The 17,801-nt window shown below is 54.3% G+C and overlaps 7 protein-coding genes across 7 annotated transcripts; 3 read left to right on the top strand and 4 right to left on the bottom strand.

Annotated features, from left to right (window-relative positions):
• Nucleotides 1-3,826: 3,826 nt before the first annotated feature.
• On the bottom strand, nucleotides 3,827-4,869 carry QBC33DRAFT_65940 (uncharacterized protein). Its single transcript, XM_060432966.1, has one exon. It carries the CDS (start codon nucleotides 4,735-4,737, stop codon nucleotides 3,883-3,885), a length of 855 nt encoding a protein of 284 aa, XP_060283551.1. The 5' UTR covers nucleotides 4,738-4,869; the 3' UTR covers nucleotides 3,827-3,882.
• On the bottom strand, nucleotides 4,870-5,569 carry QBC33DRAFT_65943 (uncharacterized protein). Its single transcript, XM_060432967.1, has 2 exons — nucleotides 5,177-5,569; nucleotides 4,870-5,125 (listed from the first exon to the last, which is right to left on the bottom strand). The coding sequence occupies exons 1-2, from the start codon at nucleotides 5,470-5,472 to the stop codon at nucleotides 5,002-5,004; spliced, it is 420 nt and encodes a 139-aa protein (XP_060283550.1). The 5' UTR covers nucleotides 5,473-5,569; the 3' UTR covers nucleotides 4,870-5,001.
• Nucleotides 5,570-5,804: 235 nt separating this feature from the next.
• On the bottom strand, nucleotides 5,805-6,502 carry QBC33DRAFT_514904 (uncharacterized protein; the record flags this gene model as incomplete). The annotated part of the gene is made up of 2 exons (XM_060426062.1): nucleotides 5,805-6,290; nucleotides 6,353-6,502. 2 exons carry the CDS (start codon nucleotides 6,500-6,502, stop codon nucleotides 5,805-5,807), a joined length of 636 nt encoding a protein of 211 aa, XP_060283549.1.
• Nucleotides 6,503-8,165: 1,663 nt separating this feature from the next.
• QBC33DRAFT_611034 (uncharacterized protein) lies at nucleotides 8,166-9,323 on the top strand (the record flags this gene model as incomplete). The annotated part of the gene is made up of 2 exons (XM_060432436.1): nucleotides 8,166-8,856; nucleotides 8,923-9,323. Exons 1-2 carry the CDS (start codon nucleotides 8,364-8,366, stop codon nucleotides 9,321-9,323), a joined length of 894 nt encoding a protein of 297 aa, XP_060283548.1. The 5' UTR covers nucleotides 8,166-8,363.
• Nucleotides 9,324-10,233: 910 nt separating this feature from the next.
• On the bottom strand, nucleotides 10,234-12,502 carry QBC33DRAFT_586499 (CFEM domain-containing protein). The gene is made up of 4 exons (XM_060431480.1): nucleotides 12,022-12,502; nucleotides 11,866-11,928; nucleotides 11,342-11,792; nucleotides 10,234-11,244 (listed from the first exon to the last, which is right to left on the bottom strand). The coding sequence occupies exons 1-4, from the start codon at nucleotides 12,248-12,250 to the stop codon at nucleotides 10,551-10,553; spliced, it is 1,437 nt and encodes a 478-aa protein (XP_060283547.1). The 5' UTR covers nucleotides 12,251-12,502; the 3' UTR covers nucleotides 10,234-10,550.
• A 1,584-nt stretch (nucleotides 12,503-14,086) lies between these two features.
• On the top strand, nucleotides 14,087-15,481 carry QBC33DRAFT_65891 (uncharacterized protein). Its single transcript, XM_060432965.1, has 4 exons — nucleotides 14,087-14,271; nucleotides 14,437-14,528; nucleotides 14,586-15,380; nucleotides 15,447-15,481. The coding sequence occupies exons 1-3, from the start codon at nucleotides 14,212-14,214 to the stop codon at nucleotides 15,145-15,147; spliced, it is 714 nt and encodes a 237-aa protein (XP_060283546.1). The 5' UTR covers nucleotides 14,087-14,211; the 3' UTR covers nucleotides 15,148-15,380; nucleotides 15,447-15,481.
• Nucleotides 15,284-17,773, top strand: QBC33DRAFT_586495 (6-hydroxy-D-nicotine oxidase; the record flags this gene model as incomplete). The annotated part of the gene is made up of 4 exons (XM_060431479.1): nucleotides 15,284-15,347; nucleotides 15,447-15,840; nucleotides 15,910-16,306; nucleotides 16,391-17,773. The coding sequence occupies 4 exons, from the start codon at nucleotides 15,284-15,286 to the stop codon at nucleotides 17,513-17,515; spliced, it is 1,980 nt and encodes a 659-aa protein (XP_060283545.1). The 3' UTR covers nucleotides 17,516-17,773.
• Between the last annotated feature and the right edge of the window lie 28 nt (nucleotides 17,774-17,801).

Below are 17,801 nucleotides of genomic sequence, written 5' to 3'. Positions count from 1 at the left end.
CCCTCGAGTTCTCAAGTAGGTATGCCGGAGTGTTTGTTGTGTAGCAAGATTACTTACCCTCGGTAGACTGGAGATTATGAATTAGGAAAGATAAGGTGTGGGATGTGAATGGTGGGAGCGGGTTGGGAGACGAGGGCTGGAGGACGAGGAGTTTGGAAGTTTGATGTTGTGGGGCAGTTTGCAACGCGTGGGGAGAAGAGGAAGATACAGCAATCGGTCTGCAGACGTGTCCTGGACTGGCTACGTACCTGCCTTGGTAGAAAAGACGCGAGGCTGATGAGAAATTCGAAGGGTAATATCGACCTTCGAGGCGAGAGGCCCGGTAACGTCCCCAGAGAGGCGTATCGAAATAAATAGAGAGAGGTAGAGAGGTAGAGAGGAAATATTCTCGAGGAGTTGTCTGAGGGAAGTAAAAATATCCGATCTTGCAGGTCAAGATATGGGCAGTGTGCTGTCTGGTAGAAGTTGAAAGTAGGAAGGGCGAGGTGCTCGGAGAGGTATTTATAGGTAGAAAAAAAGGCGGTCAGGATTTGGAGGATCAATATTCAATCTTCAGTGTTGACTTGGCACCTGGTGCTTCAGAACTGAGTGAAGAGGGTTTGGTTTAGAATCAACCCTAGCTTGAGGAGATATCGCCCTCGTCTCGATATCGTACACGAGGGAATTGAATACAGATCTTGGTTAGGAGGCAACACTGCCTGTATTAGATTCCCTATAGTTCTTCATGTGTCATTCCATGGGACTTTCAGGCTTCTGGCATGTTAATTCCTCATAGCTTGACAAGTGATATTGATTAGCTTATGGCTTTTCTGGTAAATCAGAGGTCTTCTTGTGTTGATTCGATTCATGGTCAAGCTGTTCTATCTGACCTTCACTACCTTGCTTGACACGTTACTCAAATTTCGGTCTCTTCAATGGTTTTGTGAAGCCGTCTGCCGGATTTTCCTGGCTAGCCACGTACTCGACAGTAACGTGGCCAGAATCGACCTCCTGCCTTACGTAGTTGTAAGCCACTCCCGCGTGGCACTTCTGCGCAGTCATGTCGACCTTCTCAGCCCAGGCTTGGGCAATACCAGCATTTGAATGCGTGACTTGCGAGCTGTAATTGTCTCTGCCTGTGAACCCTACTTTGATAAAAGCTTTAAGTCTTGTGGATTATGTTTCGAAAGACTCCCATACAATTACAAGAAGTTCTGTGCTGACAGGACGCATTCATTTCCCTGTAACTAGTCATGGACGGAAAGGGGCAGGAAGTACGAGGATGAAGACATATATATATGATCGAGCTCGAAACCATCTCCAGCAAATCTGTTTTGGGTACAGTGTTGGTGTTGATGTTGTTACTCGTCATGTCGACAACATGGGGCAGAAAAGGCATTGGTCACGGACAGATAATTTCCACTGCTGACATCAATGAGACCATGCTTGAAGTCCAGCCAGGCTTGCGAGTATCTGGCTGATACAACCAGAAATTTCCCGACGATGACAGGCTCACCTGGCAGCATCTACCCCCGTCTTCTGGCAAGCTGGGGTGGCTTCATGGGAGACACATTATATCCTGTGACAGATGCTAAACCCCTTGGCATCAAGCGTGCAATGTGAGAATTGGAGATAAGTCAACAAGGCTGGGACAAACAATGATTAGTAGCAAATATGATGACGTCGTGCGAAAGCTACGAGCTAATCTATGGACAGTTTGCGGCAAAAAAAACCCCCCACGGATATTGTGTGTACTATTCCCTCGCGATGGTGGCATTGTTTGTTCGCTCGAGTCCCAAATCCACCTCATCCTATGGCATGCCGATACCAAAACAGCCGGTGTTCCACCCGATTCCCATCGACTTCAACCCCACAGCTACATGTATAGCGAATATCAAGCAGACCCCGACGAAGAGACAGCGGCGAAATGGGCGTGGGTGGATGGCAGCGCCCTTGGCTGTTTGCGACAACATTGCTAGCTGGTTCCGGTTGTTCCCTCGTTTTCTGCCCACTTTCAGTATCGGTTCTTAAGGGCTTCGCTTGGTAAATCGGTGTGGTAGTTGGGGCCCGCCGCAAGCAGCTTCATATAATTGCCCCGACGTCGTCCTTTGTTCTCGCGTAGTCAGTTCCTACGCGTCTCCCCAGTCTGAACCGATATTTCCACGTTACTATTATTCAGAGCTGGCACGACGTGTCCTCTTCTCCTCAACTCCGTATTGTTAGGACGCTTTGTGTATCGCTCAAGTAATAGGGTCCGAGTCCGGAGGATAATTCGTCGTTCTAACCGAGCCTCGAGCCAGGCTATTTTCGGGTTGCCAACAAAGGGGCAGACCATCGATCACTGGCGAGACCTGGCCTAGTCACTTCGACTGAATTTCTGGCTTCAGTAAGCAGTTTAGCTGGAGGGAAGTTTGAAGGGTGGAAGGGCGGAAGGGCGGAAGAGCGGAAGGGTGGAAGGACTCGTTGGTGGTAAGGGGATACACCTAGACAGCCGCCCAAAGCCCAAGCGAGCACGACCCGGAAAATACCTTCGCCTGGCTCAGAGCTGGGTGACATGGCTGGAAGCAATCAAAGAGCCTAGCAGAGGGACAACACGTGAGTGAAATTCCGAACTTCACTCTGGCACTTGGTTAAGGGCGACCCAACCTCATCCGCCAAGAACCGCATGTTGTTCCCTCGCAACAGAGCCACGACGTGCACAAAAGATGTTGCGTATCCTCGGTTGCATCTCTTGTTTACAATGATGGCATACTGCTAGTCTCGGTGCGTGTGGACGCGAGAGTCTTGACAATTCCCTCCAGGTTACTCATGGAAAAGCATCTGAAATGCAACAGTGATTTTGACTTCAGCGAGGCCAGATTCCTGTCTCTGCACCGCTGTTACAGCATCCACGAGATTTGCAACCATTGCATGCGCCGGTATATCTTCTCCTGCCTGTCCTCCCAGTGCCAACACCCTCATCAACACCCCCAAACTCCAGGTCAACACCCACCATCGACATCGCCAGGGATGGAGGGAGCTGAGTCAGGAGGTTGCATCAGGTAAGTGGGGTCTCGCGAATCTGGGAACTCATTCCATATCTAATAATTCTATGCAGATAATGAGGATGATGATGACCTGCCGACACCTGCTTCGAAGCCACGACACCCAGCGACCGTTTCCCCACGTTTACCAATTGAGATGCGTTCATACCAGAGTGTGTATATATAAGCGACCAATATTACACGGCGTTGTGGAGCAAGGCCTATAAGTCTATATATCCAACTTCTCTTTGGGCGAGCACTTGGGTTGCAGAGGGTGTGAACTAAGGCGATGTCGCAAAGTCAATGCAGGAATGCTATGGACTTGTCGACATGACAGACCTCAAAGGGGCCTACAGCCAGAAGTTAACAAGTATAGAAGACTATTGGGCACGATCGGTGCAAAGTTTGGGTTGTCTGTATCCCAGATGCCCCCGATTCGCATCGTCCTGTTGTCGATGGCTGTTGGCTTGGTAAATGTTGGACCATACCTTGCCTGAAAGTCCTTTCACACTTGCTACTGATGGTACCCAACTCTGAGGGCTCTACACATCCTTTTATGAGTCCTGTTTCGGGTGATGGGGGGATTTGTTCCAGCTCGATCCTGCCGTTGAACGACTTCCGAACACCGAACAGACCTCCACCTACATCCATGTTATCGATCCAGACTTTCCAGCCGCTCTTGTTTCCAGACCCCATAGCAGTTGTCTTGGTTATTGGTGGGCGATGGGTTTCAACATGCTGCTCGGTAATTGCCATTGCGGGTATCTGAAGGTGAAGGCGAGCTCCCAATATCGCGCCCATAGATTATAAACTCCAAAGCCATATCTAGCCCATTAACCATTATCGACGCCTTTACCCGACTCCTGAGATCAATAATCCTTTATATCGGGACAGAGACACCGTCCTGCTTGCAACCCACGCACTGGCACTCTTCAGACGCGTCTGCCATCTCTTCTCTGTATTTCTCGAATTCTTCGTCGAATTGCTTCTGTTCTTCCACTTTCCTGGCCAAAAGGGCCTCGGCAGACGGCGTGTCCTTGAAAAATTCGTCAATACGCTCGGTCATGATCTTGACGTGTTTCTCGAGATCGTGTTCGGGGTCCGTATCAAGCCCGGATATTTGGCAACTGAGAAAGTCCCAGTAGACGTGATGTATCGATTCGGGCCGGAGAAGTCCCAATGCGATGATTGTATGCGGCCACTCTTCCATCTTTTCCCATTCACCTGACAGATGGGGCGGAACCCCACGCATTTTCTCCCGCGCCTTGATAGCGTGACGGAGCACTTGCACCTCCCACATCCAGCTTGATTTCCGCACCGCCAACTCGGGGACGTCGTAAAAGCCGATCAGCCAGAGTGGAGGAACAAAGTGCTGTACTGGTACGACGTAGCTCCACTCCCAGTCGAGCACCGCACGAAGCCTGTAGTTCTCATCCCAGGCAAGGTTGCCTCCATGAAAGCTCAAGTCGCCATGCATCAGCACAAACGGGCCATGGTTGAGCGTCGGGTCAAGCCACTCCTCGGTCACAAAGCGTCTAAAATCATGTGCTCCATATATAACGTCCCGTGGGTTTCTAGTATCGAGCCACATATCCGTTGCCTTGTCAAGATTATTGTCAGCGAGCGACAACCAAGCATTGCTATATTCATTCGACGTTTTAAACGTCTTTCCACGTGGGATGATTCTTGCAGGGTCACGACCCTCGACTTCCTGCATGAGGAGCTCAACGGGCATCGGCCGGTGACAGACTGTGATGCCGGATACATCGGTTGATAATACGTTGGCCGATTCGGAATGGCTCTTAGCTTCACTGTCATTTAAGGGCCCTCCTGGCTCTGCGACGGTTGGCGATGAGGTTTTGGCCGGCAGCCCAAGAGCACCGATACTGGAAAATTCCAGGCTGCGAAGCTGAACGTATATGTCCGCAAGCTGTCTCCGGACAACATTCTTTAGCTTGCTTAGCCAGCCCTTCCATTCTGGACCGTCCGGGAATCCCAGCTAGGACAGAGGTTTGCCTTCGACGTAGTCCATGATAATACAGGCAGCATTGATGGGACTGCCTTCGACGAAGGACCAGGCATGTATCCGTGGTACGGGGATTCTTGTTTTAGCCGCGATGTAACTAGATGTCGTCAAAAACAGTGCGGCATCTATCCGCACCAGGATGACTAACCTCATCGTCGCTACTTCAACCTCTATTTTCTCGTCGATCCATGGAACCCGAGGCGAGATGGGGATCCGCACCACCCATCTATCTGGTCTAACTTGGGTGTCTCTTGAGACGGCCGTCAGATCGAATTCCACAAACCAGCACACGTTGAACGACCCATGCTTGGGTGGTCGAAACACCTTGCAATGATCCCCATTGTGGTAAGACGAGGCAAGGCGGCAGACAGCTTCGGGGTCGATGGAATTGACGAAGCGCTCACGCTCAGTGATCATCTTGTCTTGCAGAATAGGGTCCCTCATGGTGACAGCGTGTGAAGGAAACTTCCGTCCTTCAGCAAGAATTAGCGCCAAAGGGTTGAATTGTCACTGTGCCTGTGGAGGCTGGAAATGGGAAATGGGAAATGGGAAATGGGCGTGGAAAAATGGAGGGCGCGTGTGAGCGTGATATTCTTATAAAAGAGTAAGGCGTCGAGGCGATGATGAACCACTCTTTATCGAGGATTATCAGATGTCGGTGGCAACTCTACTTAACACAGCTTCGCAAGGTAATGGGAAAAATTGATATTTCTCGGAACCATGATATTCGCTTCAAGACAGACAAGACGCGCATAATTCGTGTCTCTGGCTCCCCTCTACGCGTACTGACTATGAGCATCTGTGCCCCCATATCCGTATCCCCCATAACTAGGCCTGTCCCAAGCTCCAGCATCCATGGGCCCAGACGGTCCTCCGCCCGCTGCGTCATCATCATCATCGTACCCGGCGAGATAGTCGTCTAATCCTCCAGGCTCATCCGTCGTAATATCACCCAGTATCTTTCTGATTTCCTCAACCTTCGATTCAACACTTGCAATCTTCCTGTCGACTTTCTTGAGATCCTCCCCGTATTCAACGTACTCTTCGGCCTGATATTCGCTGGTGTGTGCTAGGAATTTAGAATGGGTTTGCATGCGATCTGTCTCTTTCTTGTGCCGTTGAGCAACCGTCTCAGGGTCATGGAGATCCTCGGTCTGTCCCTCTTGCCGGAAGATCCTCGTGCTCCCCGTGGATTTCGCACCCCTGACGAGGAGCTTGCCAGAAGCTGCATCTGATCCCTCGGCATGTTTTGCGTATGTGCTCTCAAGTTGTATGTTTCAACACTGTCACGTTGAAGAGCACTCCTCGCATTTATAAGCTGAACTCTTTCGTTTCTCAACTGGTCGAGTTCTTCGAGATATTGGCTAAGCTCGTCCTCGAGCTTCTTCCTTGTTTTCTCGCTCGTGGACTTTTTGCTGTCCTTGTCTCTGCTGCCTCGCTTGTGCCCTCCCTTCTTATCTTTCCTACTAGACATTCTGTTTTCCGTTAGTCCCATTTGCGACTCATGTCCATTGAGTTTTACTTGCCTTGGAGAAAGACTTGAGGGTTTCGATAATTGGAGGCAGGAAATGGGTATGTAATCCTGCCGTCAGCTTTGGTGTTGGTGGAAGGATGGAATGGAGATGCGGTTAGGGGGCCTGTATAAGAGGTGTCTGGCCGGGCAAGAAGTGAACAGCTGTTGCCCAGCCTCGTTAATCCAGGGCGAAATACTCTCGCACACCCACTCCAATTAATCACAGCCCATTACGTATAAGATTAATTCGCTGTGAGATCACCTGAGGGGAAACCGCAGAGCTGGATTTGTCGGGGACTGCTGTTGGTTCAAGAAAAAGACAGGCGAAGTCAACAAGAGACACCACTGGTGACATTCGCGCAGCTGTCTAGAATGAGTCACACATGGCCGGTAGCCTTGAAGCACGGAGAGGTCATGATCATCGTCGATGGAAGTAGTGCCGTGAACGGACGTGAACTCGGGCCATGGAAATATACGCTAGGCCAGGGCAACCACAACCCGGATCAACGGAGAAGGGTGAACAACGGTACCAATACTACATCTCGTGGTGGAAAGGTCTCCCAGCCTTCCAATTTATCTCCCTGCCAACGTGGCAATGCATCATGCAAGAGATAAGCGAGGCTGTAGCCAACAGTGCAAGCGCTTGGCAACAGTGGGGGTTCAGGAGACAATATCCAACATTGGCCTTTTTGCTACTATAATTGTATGTGATGTATCTAGATGCAGAATAACCTCCCCCTGGCGCGAAATTGACCCTTCTCTGGCCAAAGTTGCTCATCGCCAAAGGCTTGTTGTCCCTCGATACAGTTGGCCAGAATCCAGCCAACGGCACTTTCAGAAAACGGATCGTATTTGTGACGCCTGATTTTGTTGACACGTCCTAGCCACGCCCAGCGTGTAGTTCTTGGTCCCCTCTGAAAGGCTCCCGACTGTTGCAATAATAGTCTCGTCGGAGTCATGTTGGCTAACGATGTAGACAAGAGCAGCAGAGAGGCAAGAGACGTCAGCCACCTTCCATCATTGATAGGGGACCCAATAACCCATAAGAGAGCGAGTCTAATTCGGCGGAAGAGATACTATGCATGAAATCAGCGTTCTGCAAAGACTAAGAAAAAAGCAACTGGTTTTACCTTGGATTCTTGGACCACGACCCCCCTTGGTGGATTATCATTCAACACTTTCACCCTCGTCTACTCAATCTGCCATGCAGGTGTCGAAAAGGGGAGATGATGAGATGACACAGGGTCGGAAACCTAATACCAACCCTCTTTCTTGGGTTGGCAAGATATTGGTGGAGTTCAATCGTCATGTTCTCCTGGGTGAAAGAAATGGTGTTTTCTCGAGTGGGGCTCAAAGAAACGAAAAAGAAATAGAGAAGAGAAAAAAAGGAAAAGGAGAGAAAAAAGCGTGTTAGTGGCATTTTTATTGCATTTTTTTATTTTTTATTTCAAGTTCTTTCACCTTGGGGTGTTTTCTTTCTCGCCTTTCGGATCCGTTTTCACCCCTTTAATCCGTGTTCAGCAGAACTTACCATCACTTTCTTTCAATTGGCACAACAATGAGACCTTGCATTGATAGGTACTAATCCAGCCTCAAAGGGTACTAGTCAGACTATAAAGTTTTCCTTCGTCAATGGTAAATCCGTCCAGACTAGGCAGCCACCCTCCACAGAACAGGAAGTCGCCCCTGCCTCGATACCACTCGCACCTACTGGTGCTAGAGAGATACTCTCATAGAAACCCATCTCTTCGCTCAATCCCACTATTTTTCGAAGAGTTTTGAAAAGCCACAAACCCGACGGGAGACATAGACCGCGGTAGACATGGCATCGACAACAAACACAGCTCCCGGAGCCACCCAGGCCCCTGGCCCGGCCGCCTACCACGACCCGCGCACTTTCAGCTACGAGAACTCCAACATCGAAGAGATCACCGTGCGCCAGCTCAACGAGGACACCCTAGCGTACAGGCACGACCTCGACTTCTGCCGGGAGCAGCTCGCCCAGAAAGACCTCACCCCACAGGAGACCCGCGCCCTGCAGCTGCGCGTCCTCGACCTCGGCCACCAGATCCGCCACTGCCAGCACCGCGTCGAGATCCTCCAGGCCCAGATGCGCGCCCGGAACCGCAGCGGCTGGCCCAACCCCGCCGCGGCATCCGCCTACGGACCCACCGCGGTCTCCACCCCGTATCGCTGTAGAACCTCCAACAAGCGGCCCGCGGGCGGCGGTCCGGGCATAACCCCGGCGCCCAGCAAGCGCGCCGAGGGCCATCTGCTTCCCTCGCCGGCGGACCACGAAGCCGACGGCTCGGGCGGTAGCGGCGGCGGCGGCGGCAACGCAGCAGCAGCAGCAGCAGCGACACTCACGCCCCACGCCCCAGACTCGGACAACGATTCAGACGCCGGCGCGACAATCACTGCCCTGCAGCGGCTGGGCCACTGGCGGTGCCGGCTCTGCCGGGCGGACAAGTACCTGCACGCGGGCATCGGGCGCGTGCCGGCGGCGCCGTGCAAGTGGCCGCTCAAAGACGTGGCCAAGATGATTGCGCACTTCACCGAGATGCACGCCGAGCACCTGCCGGCCGAGCGGTGCGCCGAGCTCGGCGCCGCGCTGCGCCGCAACAGGGGGCCCTTTGAGTACTGGCTGCGCCAGTCGCGCTCGCAGGATGTCGGCGCCGACGGCGCCGTCGTCAGCCACTGCGTCGACGAGCTGCTTGCTGGTCGGTTGCCGGATCTGCTGAGGAGGCTGAGTAGAGCTGCTGCTGGGTTCCCTACTGGTTGAGGGAAGACGATTTTTTCTCTCTTTTTTTTCCTTTTTCCTTCTTTTTTTGGGGGGGAGGGAGGGAGTGGGCTATTCACCCTGTTTGCATGATGATTCTTACTCTTCAATTTTTGGCCCGGAGCTGGAAGATGTGTTAATTACTGTCTGTTCTATTGCAATCAATTGTCATTCGCAGTCATAGTGACTCTCGATACTAGACAACTCCGAATTACATACCAACAAGAAGGATCTCTAAATAAGAGCTCCTCCCTCTCTACTGCGAGACTCGTGAATTTAACGGTGCAATAGCCCACCTCTGGAGCAGACAGACTATGAAAATGAGAACGGATAGAAGGTCAAAAAGGGTATTGTATTAAAACCTATATTGTTTATAACTCCATCACAGTTATACGACTTTCCCAACTTCCCTAATTGGGAATTGGTGACGGCGGTGCGTGAGGGATGTCATTTCTCTCATTAACATCAATTTACCGATATGACAGCCACCGAGGAGCATAAATGATAAATAAGCATTTTCCAACCCAACCTCTGCGGTTGGCTGTCCGGTGTTTTAGCCCCACGGCGGGCCATCCCGTGATTCCTGGCAGCTTGTGGCTAGTTTGATCCACTCAGAATGCCTCTGGAACTTGATCGGGAATGAGGCCGGCCTTGAGTATGATGCATCCCCGGAAGTGTGCTTGTAGGTGGATATAGGTTGTAGCCGTCTATCTTTGGCTCCTCGACGACTACAGCAAGGTCAGTAGCATTTGCCTCGTCGGCCGAATTGAACGTGGGATAGGAGCGAGAAGAATCTTACAATAACCTCATTCATCCAACACTGCGCATTGTAGCCTCCAGTTCGGGTATAAATAAGTAGGTGAGCATTGGTAGATAAGTGAATCTTGCTCGCACCAACCGTGAGTGCAGACATGTCCGATAGCTTGAGTGGAAGGGTGCTTCTAGTAGATTCGCCATGACAACGCGCTTCTCCAAACCACTCTCCGCCACGTAGTTCACCAAGCGCATCCATCCCCCCGTCCACTTCGTCTGGACTCTACGTAAGTAGCATACAAGAACCGCAACCACGTCCCCAATGCCGATTGTCCCCAAAAATTCCGATACAGGGCTATTCCCTTTACCCGACTCCCACCCAACTCCCTGCCAAAAGGGGGAAGAAATAGACAAAAAAAGAAAACAGAAACGCTTCTGCCAGTTGCGCCAAACATATCCCCGAGACGGTATAAAAGATCATATACTCCCCATGCTCGACCTCAACGCCGGGTCCGACCTCGTCCCGCCCACGCCCACGAGCGGCTTGTTCCGGTGTCCATACCACCCGCTCTCCGCCTCGGAGCTGCGCAGCCTCCGGCCCTCCTCGTCGTGCGTGACGGTGTAGTCGGTCGTGCGCATGATGCCGTTGTACGCCATGATCTCCTCCTCCGACTCGTTGGGCGTGTAGTGCCTGATCTCGGTGTGGCCCCTCGCGCCGTCCCCCCTCATGTTCTTGGTGGTCGGCACAAACGAGCTCCCGCCGATGCTGTGGTTGGTGTGGATGCCCGCCCCGCCGCCTCTCCCGCTCCTGACGCTCCGAGCCCCCGTCCCTTGGCTCCTCCTACCGCCGCCGCCGCCGAGCAGGCCGAGCCCGAAGCTGCCGCGCCGCTTGGACTTCCTCGACGAGCTCCCGCCGCTCACCTCCTTGGCCGTCATCTCGATGTCGGGGATGTCGCCCTGGTAGCCGCGCGTCAGGCCGAGGTTGTCGAAGGCGCGCGGGAACCAGCGCCGCGCGAGTGGCCAGAGGGCCGGGCCCGACGCCGCGATGACGGCGAGGTTAGTCTCGAGCGCGTTGGTGACGAAGCCGATGCTGAAGTTCGAGTCCTCCTCCTTGGGGACGTAGTTGTTCCGATAGAGGAAGTACAGACGGACGGCACCGACGGCGGTGACGCTGCGGTTGGGGAGCGTGAGCATTGGGGATGAAAAAGGAAGGGGGGGAGGAGATAGATGGTGGGGGAAGCTCATATAAGCCAGAACTTGTCACTCACATGAACCCCAGGGCAAAGACGCCCAGAAGGGCCACCTTTACTCGCCGCGGCATTCTGAGACCGAGGAATATCCAGAAGGGGAGGGCGAGGGTCAAGAGGTCGGTGAAGATGGTGACGGCGCCAGTCCACATGGTGAACGGTTTCTTGTCGAAGCAGGTACCGCCTTCTATCGAGCGGTCCCAGTTGTACGCCACCGGACTGCAGACAAAGATGACACAGAAGAAGATGGCAATCATGAGGCAGATAGTGAAGACCATGAGGACCCAGATGGTGAACCTGACGGCAGGCCTCGTACCGGCGAGCCGTAGCAAAAATAGCAGGATGGAGACCTTGACCATGGACAGAATCGGGTTATAGATGAGTCCATTGACGTATGCGATGAGGCCAGCAGCAACGGTATCGTGAGGAGGTATCTCGGCGTTGTGGATGCCTATATAGGTCCATTTGATATCTGGTATCGAGGGTCAGAATAACTGGACCATGTGAATGTGAATGAATCGCAAGGGACTTTGCTTCACACTAACAAATAATCGAGATGGGTGTCTGGGCAATGCATAGCAGCCCTGCACCAAATATCCAGTAATCATCTATGACGGGAAGTTGTTAGAGATGGTTGATCCGAGTCTAGAGGGGGGGCAATTAGAGACGCAGGCGAGTCGCGGCAATCCCAGTTGACATACCCCAGCCGAGATTCCTGGTGACTATCCTGATGTAGGCACGCATGAGGCAGATTGTGACGGAGAGGACAGCGGCGAAGATCTCGATGCCGATTGCTAGGTTCTGCAGCCATAGCGTCCGGGGGACGGGGGCGGGGTCCGTCGTCAAGTCGGACGAAGTTGAGTTGATTGCATTTGCCAGCCCCATAAGCAACAGGGCCGCGGCGGGCTCAGCACCGGCTCCTGTCGCCATTGCCAGGGCAATTGCGGGTGCTGCTACTGTACGGAGCAGAAACCCTACAGGTAGCTCGCGTCGCCGAGAAGCTCATGAGCAAACCAGAACCTCGAAGAGATCCTCGTGGGAATGCAATGGCGAGGTGTCATGGCAGATGGAGCTGGGAGAGCGATCGGCAGGCCTGCTGAGCACACACCTTGGGAAGGCCCCGGGATTTATGACTTTGTCCGTAAGCGAGCGGGTTTGGCTGGTGCCAAGCGGAGCGAGAAGTCGATATTATGACTGACATCTAGGTACATATAAAAGGGGGGACAATGTGGACCCGGATGGCGCATTGACGAGGAAGCAGCCCCAAGTGGCTTCCCCGGACGACGGCGCCTCTCTGGCTGCAAGCACTCCAGCAAATAGGTAGGCACGGGTTACTACCATCCATCAATGACAAAGGCATTTTCCTTCAAGATAAGTGGAGCGGGGTCGGCTCTTGCCGCATCGTGACAGCAAACAAACTGCCTGCCACACCTGTCAAATCAAATCTCGGCCCGTTGAGGGTGTCGTTGGTTCAATTCCTCCTTTATTGGTGCATATTGGGTAGTCTGTGCATGAGGACGAATTGCATCCAACGGCATCAGGCAAATAGGCAGAATTGACAACGGTCCGGAGTGGTTCCGTTCCCGTCCATAACTGGACGCGCTTCCTTCCTTTCCTCTTCCCCTTCATCTTCACCTGCCTCAACGGTTCTCGCGGACAAGTTTTCTTCCCGACAATTGGCGAGGCGATAGGCGGTGGCGGCGGCGGCGGCTTGTTGGAACTTCACCAGGAGCGTCGCCACGGTCGGTGAGCCGGGGATCGCATAATCTGTAAGAAACTATGTGCGCCAACAACCCAACAGCACGGAAGATGGGGAAATGGAAAAAGAGAGAAGACCTTGGCGACTTATTCGCAGTCGAACAGTAGTGATAGACAATGGAGAAAACACAAAAGCTCGGGACAGAGAGCTTTCAGACTAAACCTTCAAGTTTTGAGGTTAACTTATGCTCGTCGGATTTCAAGACCATCGATTGCTGTGAAACAACAGTTCCGAGAGGTTGGCTGAGGTCGTTGGCCGGGACAGGGGAAATCGTAAGCTAAGCCTAAACCGGTGCACGTGGAAGTGGGTCTCCACAGAGTCCAGACTCCAGATTCTTGATCTGACTTCAACTGACACACTTCAAATGACAACCTACCTTGCCTTCCCTAGGTAGGCATCCGTATTTACTATCAAGATACTTCTCCTTACTTGTTGGAGGCATTCCCAATCAACTTCCTATCCTGATAAGCCGCGATCTCTCAGCTTGCCCCCAAGCTGAGTCGTACCTGGCGTGCTGGGTTTGAGCAGCCGCCTTAGCGCGTTCCCGGCACTGCATATCGCATCCCACCTTACTACCCCCCCAGGTCGAAGCATCCGCGTGTTCGCTAGAACGGACTGCCATGATTGGCCCTTCTCCCATTAAATGATGGAACGAACAGGGGACAATTGTGGCGCGCTGGCTGGGGGAGGCTCTGGTGGCGGCATTGGTAGGTACATTCTCTAGTTCTACACTACCCGTCTGTGTCCCTTCTTTCTCCCGACTCCAAGATGAAAGAAAAGGGTGGGAAAGGAAGGGAATGAGGGAAAAGGGAAGAAAAGAAAATAGGGGGCACCCCTCGGCCTGTGCCCCTTGACCTTGGAGGATCTATCAATGTCGATCACGACTGTGCCCTTCCCAACTTCCAACTTCCCAACCTCCCGTGCCTCCCGCCCATCCTCACCTCTGCAGATCCGCAGTCTTGTAAATCCATCTCCGCCAGCTTGGTCTTCGCCAATTCGCAACCAATATAACCGACCATCCAGACGAGCAGTGGGGTAATTATGGATTATCCCGCCCGAACCTTCAGCTGCTCCAGAGCCTCTGCAATCTTTAATCTACCCACATAGTAGGAGGGTTGAGAAATTCCTGGGAATGCAGCTTCCCAGAGGATCGAGATGCTGGTCACTTTGGAAAAGGGGGCAGTTCAAGTCGGCCAGTTTGTCTTCCCGTTCCTGGGCCTTACCCCTCCCCCGCCACCGCCAATGGATATTAATCCGATGCGAGTCAGGTTGCACAGCAAGAGGGGCAGGGCGGGGAAGGTGACGGCGAGGCTCCCTGACTGTAGTTGTGATTGGGGACGGCACGAATCCTTCGGCCGCCCTGCCCGCAGTTAAAGGCAGGATTCCGATCACGGCCACCTCCCGGCAGCCGGTCCATTGGCTGTTGGCGACTGCCCCCACGGGCTTGACGTGGGCTTGACATCTCCTCCTTCAGGAAACATTCCAGAAGCTCAACGCTTTCTATAGTGCTTCTGCGTTTAACGGCAACAAGATATGGCTGCAGGTTGGCGACACCCTCGACCGACGGGACATTCAACCGCAGGATGAAGTGGTCTGGAACCGGCCTCAGAACCGGGCACGAAGACGAGCCAACCGCCAACCGCCCCCGAGCCGCGGCAACATGGCACCATTCGACGTCCTCCAGCCGCTGGAATGCCCGTGGATGGCATGTTTACACTCTCGCAGCTCGCCTGCCGCGCCATACATATCCACGTACATACATCAACATGCTGGTAGCTTGGCTCCCATACCACCGTGCTTGATGTACCGATCCTTCCCTCTCCACACAGATAATTCACTTCCCAGACCGGTCCTCGTATCGTTGCTACTTCTGCAGGAGCAACGCACCTCTTTAATAGTTGGTGCGGAGAGTGCAGAATGCGGTCACTTGAGCCTATTCATGACATGGATGGAGGTCACCTTGAGGGCCTGTCTTGGACCCACAACGTCCATCCTGCTTATTCCTTGCTCTCCGACTTTCTTCCCAACTCTCCGTTGCCCAATATTCTACCTATATAAAGTGATATAGATGTGGCTTATGGCGATCGTCTCTTCCCCGGTTTGATCCATCACCTCACCCAGAGTCTCTGACGCTCCGGGTTCCCATTTCACCAAGATATATCAGGGGTCTTAACTAGAAGGTTGGCTTGTGGAGACAACCCAAGATGCCTCCAATGATCCAGAAACTCTTCTTGGCGGCCGCCTTCCCTCTGGCCGAGTTGGCACTGGGTCAGACCATTGAGGTCGGCGGCAAGTCCATTGGTACGTATCTACAGACAATGCTTCTCCACAGATAACGAATAACCGCTCATTGACTCTTCATCACAGACGCCAATGAAAGAATGGTGGCACCGGCAGTCTCGATCGTCCCGGCCGACTCGTCGGCTTCGGGCTTTGACTATTTCGACTCTGAAGTTGCACAGTTGACGAGCGAAGTCATAGCGAATCTCACAACTCTACGCCTGTCAAACATCTCTCTGTTCGATTTTGCTCCCTCTGGCGCTAAGTGTCGGAAAATGGGGGAAGCACCATCCTGCAGGGCCTTCCCCGGGACAGAGGATTGGCCTTCGGATGTTGTCTGGAGGGTCCTCGATCTCCTGGCGGGCGGCACGCTCATCAAGAATGCACCCCTAGCTGCTCCATGTTTCAACAGCTGGCCCGAACTGAGGGACAACGAGACATGCGATTATATCAAGGCCCACTGGAACGAACCAAGATTCCAGTGAGCCCTCCCTAGGCGTCATCACTTCAAGCCACGATGCATGCTGACACACTTGACCCCCTCCAACAGAGTCGACTCGCCCGGCAGCATCAACTTCCACCTCTACGAGGGGAGGACCTGCCTGGTCTCGGACAACCCCGATGGCGAGTGCACGCTCGGGGGCTTCCCGAGCTACGTCGTCAACGCCACCAACGTCGCCCAGATCCAGCTGGCCGTCAACTTCGCCCGCAACGCGAACCTGCGCCTGGTCATCAAGAACAAGGGCCACGACTTCAACGCAAAGTCCTCGGGCGCCGGCGCCGTGTCCGTCTACACCAACTACCTCCGCGAGATCCGCCACATCCCCGACGTCGCCGTCGGGCCCTATTCCGGCCCCGCCTTCAAGGTTGGCGCCGGCGTCGAGGTCAGCACCCTGTACGAGGAGGCGGATAAGCTGGGCCTCAGCGTCGTCGGCGGAATCGGAAGGGTAGGTCGCCATTTCCCGAGCTTTCCCGGAGCGTGTATGGAAGAAGAGAATGCCTGAGAATGCCTCAACTTACAACCAATGCAGACCGTCGGTCTCGCGGGCGGATATTCGCTGGGCGGCGGCCACTCGCCGCTGATGAGCCTCTACGGCATGGCGACGGACCAGATCCTGTCGATGGAGGTGGTTCTCCCGAGCGGGCGCTTCGTCACGGTCAGCGAGGACAGCCACCCGGACCTGTACTGGGGCATGCGCGGGGCGGGCGGGTGCACGTTCGGCGTCGTCGTCTCGGCCGTCGTGGCGGCGTACCCCAGGCTCCCCGTCGCGACGCTGACGTACGCCATCAGCACGCCGCAGCCGGGCGACGCCGCGGCCGTGGACGCGTGGTGGGCCGGGGTGCGCGCCTTCTGGGAGACGTTCGTCCCCAACGCCGACGCGGGCCACTACGTCTACTTCAGGCTGACGTGCGCGACGCCCGACGACGCCGGGAACTGCACCCTGCAGCTGATGCCGTACTGGGCCAACAACATGACGGCCGCCGACCTCCGCGCCTGGAACGACCCCTTCTTCGCCCGCCTCGCCGACCTCGGCATCCCCGTTATCAACCCGGTCTACAAAGAATACCCGTCCCTCCTCGCCGCCTTCGACGGCACCTTCCCCCCGGGGACCGAGTCCGCCGGCACGGCGACGACGCATGTCTCGTCGCGCCTCTTCCCGCGCTCCAGCTGGGAGGACCCGGAGCGCCTGGACCGGACGGCGGCGGCGATCCGCGCGACGCTCGAGGCTGGCGGCAAGATGCTGGCGTACAACTACCGGGCGCGGCCCAACGGGCGCGTCAGCCAGGCCAACGCGGCGCACCCGGCGTGGCGGCGGGCCGTCATGTTCGCCATGATGGCGAACCCGACGTTCGGCCCGGGCGCGTCCGCCGAGGACGTCGCCGCCAGCAGTAAGGGGTTGGTCGAGCTGTCGCGGCCGTGGAGGGACGTGACGCCCGGCTCCGGGTCGTACCTCAACGAGGGGGACATCAACGAGCCGGACTTCCAGCGGGCGTTTTATGGGGAGGGGTATGAGCGCCTGAGGCGGATCAAGGGGCGGTATGATCCTGAGGGGGTGTTCTACACGTATAATGGCGTCGGCAGCGAGGATTGGGAGGTCACGGGGCAGGTGGAGTATTACCCCACCACGAATGGGAGGCTGTGTCGGAGGACCTAGGATTAATGGGTGGAAGGGGGGAAGGGGAAAGGAAAGGATTGGCCCCGGGAGAGCAGGGAATTATGAGTTACGGTCGATTCGCTTTGTGTGATCCACGAAACTGCATGTCTAGATCATGATCATGATGATGAGTTAATTTTATCTTTAAATCTCCGATTCTGTCCCTGGTATGGGCCGTCATCAACGATATGAGAGAGGCGGGGACAATAATGAAGCGGGGACTATGACTGGCTGGAGTGATGGAACAGGTGCGAGGGCTATATCGACCTCGGGATATGTATGCCCC

Source organism: Phialemonium atrogriseum (assembly GCF_030411735.1).
Source record: "Phialemonium atrogriseum strain 8032-3 unplaced genomic scaffold QBC33scaffold_12, whole genome shotgun sequence".
Lineage (NCBI taxonomy): Eukaryota > Fungi > Ascomycota > Sordariomycetes > Cephalothecales > Cephalothecaceae > Phialemonium > Phialemonium atrogriseum.
The sequence above is the reverse complement of the archived record's forward strand: the minus strand, read 5'-3'. Positions and strand labels throughout refer to the sequence as shown.